Source organism: Alligator sinensis, unplaced genomic scaffold (assembly GCF_000455745.1).
Source record: "Alligator sinensis unplaced genomic scaffold, ASM45574v1 scaffold553_1, whole genome shotgun sequence".
NCBI lineage: Eukaryota > Metazoa > Chordata > Crocodylia > Alligatoridae > Alligator > Alligator sinensis.
This window is the reverse complement of record NW_005842389.1, coordinates 1301052-1310593: the sequence shown is the minus strand read 5'-3', so window position 1 is coordinate 1310593 and position 9542 is coordinate 1301052. Positions and strand designations below refer to the sequence as shown.

The 9542-nt window shown below is 59.7% G+C and overlaps 2 protein-coding genes across 4 annotated transcripts in view; both read right to left on the bottom strand.

The window, feature by feature from the left end:
- LOC112551241 overlaps window positions 1-7940 on the bottom strand; it is a 14701-nt gene extending 6761 nt beyond the window's left edge. The window contains exon 1 of the mRNA XM_025211128.1: window positions 7173-7940. Coding sequence (XP_025066913.1) covers window positions 7173-7924 — 752 coding nt within the window. The 5' untranslated portion in view covers window positions 7925-7940. The remainder of the gene's footprint in view (window positions 1-7172) is intronic.
- A 94-nt stretch (window positions 7941-8034) lies between these two features.
- DUSP23 (dual specificity phosphatase 23) overlaps window positions 8035-9542 on the bottom strand; it is a 4835-nt gene continuing 3327 nt past the window's right edge. For all 3 annotated transcript variants that reach the window (XM_006029581.3, XM_006029582.3, XM_025211129.1), the window contains one exon: window positions 8035-8797. In XM_006029581.3, coding sequence (XP_006029643.1) covers window positions 8612-8797 — 186 coding nt within the window. In that variant the 3' untranslated portion in view covers window positions 8035-8611. The remainder of the gene's footprint in view (window positions 8798-9542) is intronic.

Here is a 9542-nt window from a genome sequence, read left to right as displayed (position 1 = left end):
GACAAACCCGTGCTGGTTTCCCCTCAGCATCGTTTCCCCTGCTGGGCCTGCACAAATGTGTTCTTTGATTATTTTCTCTAGCATTTTCCCAGGAATAGAGGTAAGACTGACTGGTCTAAAGTTACCCGGCTCATCCCTTCTCCCTTTCTTGAAAATGGGCACCACACTGGCCCTTTGCCAGTCCTCAGGGACCTGGCCGGAGCACCACGAGTGCTCGAACAGCTGTGCCAGCAGCTCAGCTATGACACTGGCCAATTCTTTCAGGAGCCGTGGATGGAAGTCATCCGGGCCTGCTGACTTGTACCATCCAGCTCCTCCAAGAGCTCCTTAGCTATTTCAGAACTAACCGTAGGCGGACTGGTGCCATGTGGACATCCGTCAATGATTGAGGTGGGGGAACTGGCTTGGTCGGTACACAGAAATACTGAAGCGAAGCTCTCATTGAAGAGCTCCACTTTTTTCCCTGCGTCAACCACCAACTGTCCTGATCTGTCCTGCAGGGGCCCTATGTTGTTCTCAGCTTTCCTTTTGCCTGCTATATACCTGAAGAAGGACTTTTTATTGTCCTTGATTGTTGAAGCCAGCCTGAGCTGAAACCCTGCCTTGGCCTGTCTAACTGATTCCCCGCAATAGCGCGCCAGGGAGATATATTCCTCCTTGGTGGCTGCTCCCTGCTTCCATTGCCTATACATCTCTTTCTTTTCCCCCAGACTCTCCTGGAGTTCCCTGTTCAGCCAAGGGGGCTTTTTTGCCCCCTTACCTCCCTTCCTACGTAATGGGATAGACTCCTTTTGAGCCCCAAGGATCACTCCCTTGAGATACCTCCAACCCTCCTGGACCCCCATTTGCTCTGTGTCCTGTCTGCTGGCTCCCAGCCAGGTGGCCCGCCTGCCAGCTCCCCTGCCCCACCTCTGCAGCCAGCTCCCCAGCTTTCTCCCCACAGTCAGCTCCCGGGCACTGCCTCTGGCTGGCAGCCCTGTTCCTGCCAGCCTCTGGCTGTGCGCCCAGGCTGCCTGACCTGCGTGGGAGAAGGCTGGAGGAGCCCTGTACAGGCTCAGTGTTTGGCTGCGGCTCTCTGCCAACTGGGCCTTGCCCCTCTGGGTCTGTGGGTGTGGGGGCAGGCACCCACTGTCGGTGTACCAGGCCCTGGCAGTGCTTTCTGGTCGGGGCAGGTCCAGGAGGCCTAGCGACTTCAGCACCCAGGGACCAAGATGCCCCCAGGTGCCTTGCCCTAGAAGGGGGACAGAGTGTGAATCAGGGACACAGGTGCCCTGTGCTGTGCTGTGCTGTGCTGTGCTGTGCGTGGGGAGCTAGTGCTGCAGCGTGGGGTGGGATCCACAGCAGGCAGCTGAGCAGCTGCAGGCCAGCGCACAGCCACTATAAGCTGTGATGGGGTGGGGAGGGGCTGTCTTACCCTCCCTTTGCTCTGGGGCTTCTGTACTTCAGACAGGACAGTAGGGAGGTGCCTCTCTCCACCCAGGACTGCAGCCTAGAGCCCTCTCCTCAAGGGAGCTGCTAGTGCTCTATCCTTTAGCATGCAGAGGGGTTCCCTCTGCCCAAGCACAGCGGGAGCAGGCGCCCACCCCTCCTGAGAGACCCAGCAGATGGGAAACCCAGGTCCTCCTGGGACTTGGGGGATTCACACCTACAGCTCCCCCAGAGTGCTCTGCCCACACAATAGAAGACAGCCCCGCTCCTGTGGGACTTGCACCAGGGTGCCATGAAAAGTGCAAAGTTCGCTGAGCCAGGAAGAGTCCTGGAAGGAGTGTCCCTCTGCAAGGTGGGGGCCAGGTCCCAGCTGAGTGGAGGGGAAACAGGTCCCTACTCCCAGGGCCTTGTCTCCAGTGACTGCTCCCTGTGAGATCTAGGGAGTGCCTGGGAGCAGACAAACAGTTTCACCAGGAGGACAAAGTCTGCCCATTCCCCAGCGCAAGCAGCCCCAGCTAGGAGGTTAGGGCCCTGGGGGGGAAGGGGTCTGATACTTGCAGGCAGAGGGAAGAATTGAACCCTTACATCCCACACCTGAACCTGGAGGCTGCTGTCAGCTGTGCCTACTCACATACTACATGCAGCCCACAGGCAACACCCCCAAACTGAAGGTTAAGAAAAATCACCTTCCCTGCTTAAGGCACACCCCACAATTCCTGAGGGCCGGCTTTGTGGGAAAGGTGCATGTGCTGTACAAGCAAAAACAGCATGTGAGGCCAGTAAGATGGCTGGCCCTGGGAAAGCTGAGATGCCACTGGGCAGGTACAGAGGTGCTGCTCTAGGGCACTGGGGGCTTCACAGCCAAGCCCGACTGCCGGTCTGTATGGTGGATTCAGGAGCAAATCCCACTGACAGCCCAGGGAAGACACTTCCTCCGTCCCTTGCAGATTGGCCCCTCCTGGCCTGGGCAGACAGGTGCATCTGCTAGAGCTGCCAGCTGGGTAATGGCCAGGTGCTGGACAAACACAGTCTGCCCCCAGTGCATACGGCCGCACCCCCAGACTTTGCTCTCCAGTGGATCCCTGCTGGCCTCTCCCCTCCCCTGCCCGGGCTGGTTCTCACCCGGCTGGTTGGGCTGGTCTGGATCTTCCCTCTGCTTTCTGCATCTCACTGGCTGCTCCCTCCCTATGTCAAGGTTTTCTTAAGCCTTCTTCAGAGGCACTGGCTGTTGGCTGCAGCCCAGGCTGGGGGCTGTGACTGGCCTCTGCCAATGCTCCTGCTGGGACTCAAACCCAGAGGTTCCTAGCTACAGGGTCTTGCCCTGTGCTGTGGCAATGAAGTTTGGTGCCCGGGGCAAAGCCTGCAGCGGCAGCCCGCACTTGCCCTGCACACAGATTCAGGGGGCACATGCCCCCCCACCAATGCTTGCCTGGGGGTGCATGCAGCGGTAGAAGCCATCCTTCCCCCATCCCGTACCCTCTGAAATGAACTGCTCACAGCTCCATCCCATGCCCCGCCCCGGCTGGGGAGTGCTGGTTAGTGCCCATTTGCTTTGGTGCTTGGGGCGGTTGCCCTGCTTCCCACCCCCACTCACTTGCTATGGCGCTGGTTTTGTCCCTCCATTCAGGCTCAGATGGGCGCTGCATTGGGGTCAGGAAGGAATTTTATCCCCTGGTCGAATTGTTATGGACTGGGGGAGAGTTGGTTGCCTTCCTCTGCAGTGGGGGCATAGCTTTTTACCTGGGATCTCTTGAGTGTATACTAACAACCTGTTACAGAAGCAGGATGTTGGCTGCTGTGGTTCCCCTGCTTTACCTGCGGCAGGTTTGGGTGTGATGTTTTGTATTGTGTCAGGGCTGATGGTAGTTTTAATAAGAGTTTAGCTTATAGATTTGATAGAACAAGGAGCAATGGTCTCAAGTTGCAACAAGGGAAGTTTTGGTTGGATATAAGGAAAAAACTTTCTCACCAGGTGGGTAGTAAAGCACTGGTATGGGTTACTCGGAGAAGTGGTGAAATCTCCATCCTTGGAGGTTTTTAAGACCTGGCTAGACAAAGCCTTGGCTGGGAGGATCTAGTTGGGGCTGGTCCTGCTTTGAGCAGGGGTTGGAGTAGATGTGACGGCCTGAGGTCCCTTCCAACCCTCGTTTTCCATGATTCTGTGATGTGTCTGGGTGGGTTTGAACAGGGCTGATCCTGCCCCAGGCAAGGGACTGGACTAGATGCGACCTCTGGAGCTCCCTTCCAGCCCCACTGCTCTGGGATTCTATGATTGCCTCCCTGCCCGTGGCTGAGCCCGAGAGCGGTGCTGAGCCTGCCTGCCCCAGGCTGCATCCTGAGCCTTCCAGCCCTAGCCTGCACTAGTCCTAGCCCCAGGGGCAGCTGGAGCTGGCTGGGCTCTTGGCCAGGACATGGACGTTGCCAGGAGAGAGCTACAATGCCAGTGTACCCCCTCAGCAGTCATATGGATGGCTCAGCTGCTGGTGCCCAGCCTGCAGCTCCCAGATGCAGAGGCCACTTGCCAGTCTCCAGTCAAGGGCTGAGCTGTGCATGGGTAAGGGAGGGGCAGGCTCAGCAGCAATGCACAAAGCACAGGCCAAGAGTGGGACATCCCTGGAGGACAGATAACCCCGAGCCCCAGAACAATGCCAGGGGAGGAGAGCAAAGCATTGCAGCACTGGTAGGTGCAGCTTGGGGGCTGCTCAGGCCCAAGAGCCTGTGTGCAGCTAGCACCTGCCTCCTGGACAAGCCAGCAGAAGGCCTCCCTGGAGGAACATGCAGCAGACAGAGCCAGAGGCCCTCTGGCCTCAGAGCTCAACACCTGTTCCCATGCCTGGTCCATAGGTCACTGCACAGCCCCTGCGGGGGGGAGGAGGGGTTATTATAAACATCTATCTATCTATCTATCTATCTATCTATCTATCTATACATAAGGTTATGTATATCTACATTCTTAGTGACACGCCATGATCCTGTTACAATATACACACCCATGCACCCATACAAAGGCCCGCTGGCCACCCAAAACTGTTACAATATCTGCACCCGCGCACCTTGCACACAAGAACGTGGATCTCTCTGACCCTGCAGGGACTTCACCCGCAGACAAGGCCTGAGCCCCTGTGCAGCCAGGCACCGATCTCTAGACAGCACCCAGGGCTGAGTGCCCAGTCTGTGGTCAGGGAGGCCCAGTCCTGCCTGGCTGGCTGTGCCAGGCTGGAGACCCAGGCCCAGGATGGAGGGGTGGGTGCTCAGTGCTCCAGCAATCCCCTGGGTGGAGTGCGGGTCTTCAGCAGCAGTGCCCATACCCTTGCCCTGGCAGCCCCTGTGCCCTCCCTTCGGCCTCCCCTCTTGTTGTTCCTGTTGCTTTGTTCAGCCCAGGGCTGTGGCCAGCAGCCAGAGCCACTCCCTTGGATTTGAGAGCCCGGATGCAGTGAGCGCAGACTCTGCCAGGATGCACTGGCACAGACTGCCTGCAGCTGAGCACAGGGTGGGGCAGGGATGGGCCTTTCCACCCCAGCCGCACAGCAGAAAGTACCACAGGGAGCACAGGAGAGGGCAGTCCCTTCCCTGTGCCTGGGGCGTCCCTCCCACAGAGACGGGGCCACGCTGCCAACAGAGACAAACAGGCTCTGCCCTTGCCCTGTGCCAGGTCGGTGGGCAGGGGTCCAAGGGATGTGCTCACAATGCAGATGCAAGGGGCGCGGTGGGGATGGGATGGGATGCTGCTCTCTGCAGCAGTGTGGACCAGGAGCCTCCCTTCTCCCAGGGCTCTGGGCCAGGAGGACTTTGCCTGTCTCCCGAGCCTAGGTCGGAGCCTGTTCTTTGTAAAGGCCACTGCATCACAGCACCTCTGGGCAGTGGGACACCAGGACGAGCAGAGCCCAGGCCTGCTACAGGGTCAGGATGGTGCCTGCTTACATGCAGGGAAGCTGGAGAAGTGCACTCCCAGCAGACAGGGTGCAGTGCTCTCCAGTCCTGGCCCTACTCCCTTTCCAAGGGGCAGTGAGCTCAGGAGGCCCTGGGGCAGGATGTCCCTCATGCCACAGTGTTGCCGCATCCTGCGGCCAGCGTTGCTCCCCAAGGCCAGGCCCGTGTGGGCTCCCTGCTGCCTAGGCCCCAGGCTGCCTTGGGAACATCTCCTGGCCATGCCCAGACACCATCTGTCACTGGGATCCTGGGGCAGCAGTAGCGATGCAGAGCGGTGGTGCCTGGTGCAAGTGCTCCGAGCGCCTTGCCTAGGAGAACCAGCAATTGGGACTCTGGGCAAATAACAGGGCTGGAGAAAGGCTGGCACCTAGTAATAGCTGCCCGGGGCAGCTGAGGGGCTGGTGCCAGCTGGGTTGGGATGAGATGGGGGTGCAGAGGGATCAGCACCATGCTGGGTGCTCATGCCAAGCTGTGTGCCAGGCTGCAGATATTGCTAAAAAGAAGCTGTGATGGCTCCAGAGAAAACCCACAGTAGCACCAGCCACCCCACAACACCACACTTCGCACAGGGGAAGCCCTGTGTCAGTTGTACAAGACAACTGTCCAGCCCCAGCGGGTCCTGCCCTGTGTAACCTACTCAGACCCAGCCCCTGGGCTGACATGATTGCTTCTGCCAGACTGCCCCTCACCCTCTGAACCCTTTACCCCAGTCCTGGAGATGCCCCTGCCACCGCACTCCCCAACAGAGGCTCTGCAACAGAAGCATCTCAGGGAGCAGGTGCTGGTGGTACTCACAGCTCCAGGAAATGCTGATGCCCCCTGCCCCTGCCAGGATGGAGCAGAAGAGCTGCACTAGGCCAGGACATGGCCAGCGCCAGCTGGGTACTATGGTAGAGGGAAGGCACCATGTGGCAGCATGGGCCCGGCCACACCCAGACCTTCTCCAGTTCCCTAAGCACCATGGCCTCCGGGGTGGCTGCATCCAGTCCCTATGTTCATGGGCAGGTGGGAACCCACAGAAGCCCCCAAACAGCCAATTCACCCCCAAGGCCCTGAAATACCAAGATGTCCCAATTGCACGCCAAAGGGAGCAGTGGGGTGAGGAGGCATTGTCGATGCCCTGCCCAGCCCAGGGAGGACAGGCAGGGGGCTGCTTTACCCAGCGCTGACCCAAGCAGTGAGGGCAAACCGCTAGGGCTGGGTGTGAGGAGCGGCCTGCAGACAGCCTGTGCAGCGTAGGAGAAATAATGGCAATGCATCCCCATGGGAGTGAGCAGCACAGACACCATCAACCCCCACTGCACCAGGCAAAGCAGACAAGTCCAACACCCTGGCAGAAGGGAGCTTCCAGCAAGCCCCAGGCTCCCCAGAGGCCTTGGGTCATGGCCTCAGTCTGAGACCCTTTGGCTCCCCTAATCCCTGCCCTGGAGGGGGCCAGTCACTGGCGCCTACAATCCCCAGCACTGTCAAAGGGGCTGGCGGGGGAGCAGGCTGGAGAAGCTACTTGGCAAGCTGGCAGTCAGGCCTTTCATCTGGACTGGGGGTGTGCCACCTCCCTGAGGCAGTGGTGGGGGCCATGCTTGCTGCCTCAGCACCAGGGCTGCCCAGGAGAAGCACCTGCCCAGCCCAAGGGCAGCCAAGGCAGGGTGATTCCCTGGGGGCAGATGGCTGGGATGCAGCACAAACCAGGGTGATAGGGCAGCGATGACACAGGATGTCGGGTGCACAAGACAGCTGAGCCTGGGAGGGGTTTGGGGTGCAATTCCTGCAGGCTGGGGACTGTCTGCACCCTCAGGGACAGGCTGCAGTCTTACCTCCTTGCTGCTGTCCTCAGCTGACCTGAGAAACCTTGCAGCCAGGGGTGGCAGAGCCACGTAGGAGTCCCTGGGAGTGCTCCTGAGCAGGCTTCAACACAGGTGCTGGGGTATGAGCGCATGTCTGAGTCAGTCTGATGTGGCTCAGAGCCCTGAGTGTCCTTGTCAAGCTCAGCCAGACAGATGCCAAACACTGCTCCAAGCTGGCATGGGAGCAGCTCCATGGGCTGTGTGCAAGGCCTGCTGCTGCAGTGCTGGCGCCTCCAGGTGCAGTGAGTGCATGGCTGCTGTGTCACTGAGGCAGAGGCAGGCAGTCTGGAGCCCTGAACTGGCAGCCCCTGTCCCTCTTTTGCCCTCAGGAGGGAGGCTGGCACTGAAGGCTTCATGGTCTGTCCTTGGGGGCTGACTCCCCTTTTCTGGGCTCTCCATGGCTTTACAGTGCACTCACTTGCAGACTGGTGGCTGAGACACCCTGAAGGGAATGAACCCCAGCCTTGGGCAGGCTCTGCTACTTGCGGGCGCTGGAGAAGCCACCCTGCATGCGGAAAGCAGGTGCACAGCTGCTTGACCTGTGACAGCATCGATGCCAGCAGGGCACTGCCTCCCTGTGCACTGCCTGAGGGCCCCAGCAAGTGCTCGTGCTGCCCTGTGAACCAAAGCCCAGCCTGACCGATATAGCGGCCAGCGGGGCCTCCTGCAGCCACTGCCCCTGGGTTGGTAGCATGAGACCTGCCCAGGCTCCGTTGAAACATGCAGCACGTGTGTGCTGTGCCCCTGTCTATGGGAAGAGCAGTGCTATGCCAGGCCCCTATGCAGACACCAGAGCAAACCACACAGCCAGGGGCCCCTACACAGACACCAGTGCAGACCACACAGCTGTCTTTATTCAGGGTGGTGCAGGAGTGTTTGCAGCAGCTCAAAGAAGATCCCCCACACTGCCCAGCCCAGTCTGGCTCAGCTCCCCGTGAGGACCTGCTTCATGCAGGAAGCTCTCAGCTCCAGGGGATTCCTGATCATGGCTTTCTCTCTCTAAGGACTTCATGGCAGGATCTGGGCAGGTCTCAGTGCAGGGGACTGCCAAGCCCTGCTGTCTTGGGGCTCTACTGTCTAGCTCATGCAGTGCGGTGCTCACAAGGGGCTGGGGAGATGCTGCTCTACAATTCCCCTTTCCCTTCCTCTCCAGCTGTGCTCAGCACCTCCTCTCAGCTCTCTGCCCAGAGCACACAGGCTGGGGTGCCACCCCCCAGGCAGGAGGGGCTGGAGGTGGCACAGGCACTCAGCGAGACCCATAGACCAGCATCTCTGCCACTGCCACGGAGAAGGGCTCCCACCCTCCCCAGCCTAGGAGCCCACCCTGCAGTGCCAGTGCCCGAGCAGTCCAGTGTCTCTGGTGCCCACAATGCAGCAGGACCGTGGGCTGGGCGGGCCTGCAGTGCCCGCTATTTGATGCGGTGGTGGAACTGAATGACGGCTTTCTCCTGCTCGTGTGTCTCGATAGCGCCGGGCCGAATCCTCCGGATCTCGTGGATGGCATCAACCCCTGTGATCTTCTTAGCCTTCACAAGGTAACAGGCCAGCAGGGTTCCTGTCCTGCCGAAGCCCAGCAAGCAGTGCACTGCTACTGCCTGGGGAAGGAGCATAGGCGGGGGTTAGACTGGCCCCACAGGGCACACGCAGCTTCCCCAGAGCCAGGATCAATGGAGAAGGGGCCTGTTCATGGCCTCAGTGATGCACCAGCCTAGAGGAGGCCCAGGCCTCCTGCAGCCTGTGCCTTGGCCAGCTAGGACATAACTGCGCTGGCTCTGGCCCCTAATGATTGCTGCTGTGTGCAGCTGGCAGGGGGGTGCCCTGAAGCTCTGTCACTGCCTTCTGCCAGCCCTGTGCCTGGCACTCCCTGCAGGGAGGGAGCAGCATGAAATGTCCTGGCACAGGCCAAAGTTGTATCATACCCCGCATCCTGCCCAGCATTTTTCATTGCACAAGCTGCATTTGGGGCAGTAGCTGCTAGGGCACTCAGGGCAGTGGCCAAGGCACTGACAGGGGAGACACCTCCTGGGGCAGGCACCTTTGTGCCATCTACACATGCTTGGCTCTGGAGAAGGACAGCACAAGGCCCTTCCCAGGGAATGGAGGCAAACCTGGCCCTGCCAGCCCTGGCCCTGGGGATTCCTCAGCCTTGCCCACACCCCCCAGGCAGGGCCATACTGCAGCCCTCTCTCCAATGGGACCACAATAGCACAGCTGCCCTTCATAAGCTTTGATAGCCAAGGACACTGTTCCACAGTGCTCAGTCTGGACAGTGGGAGCAGGGGAGTGGGAAGTCTGTACCAGCTGGGGCTGGGGCAGGTGCGACTGGTGAACTTGGAGACA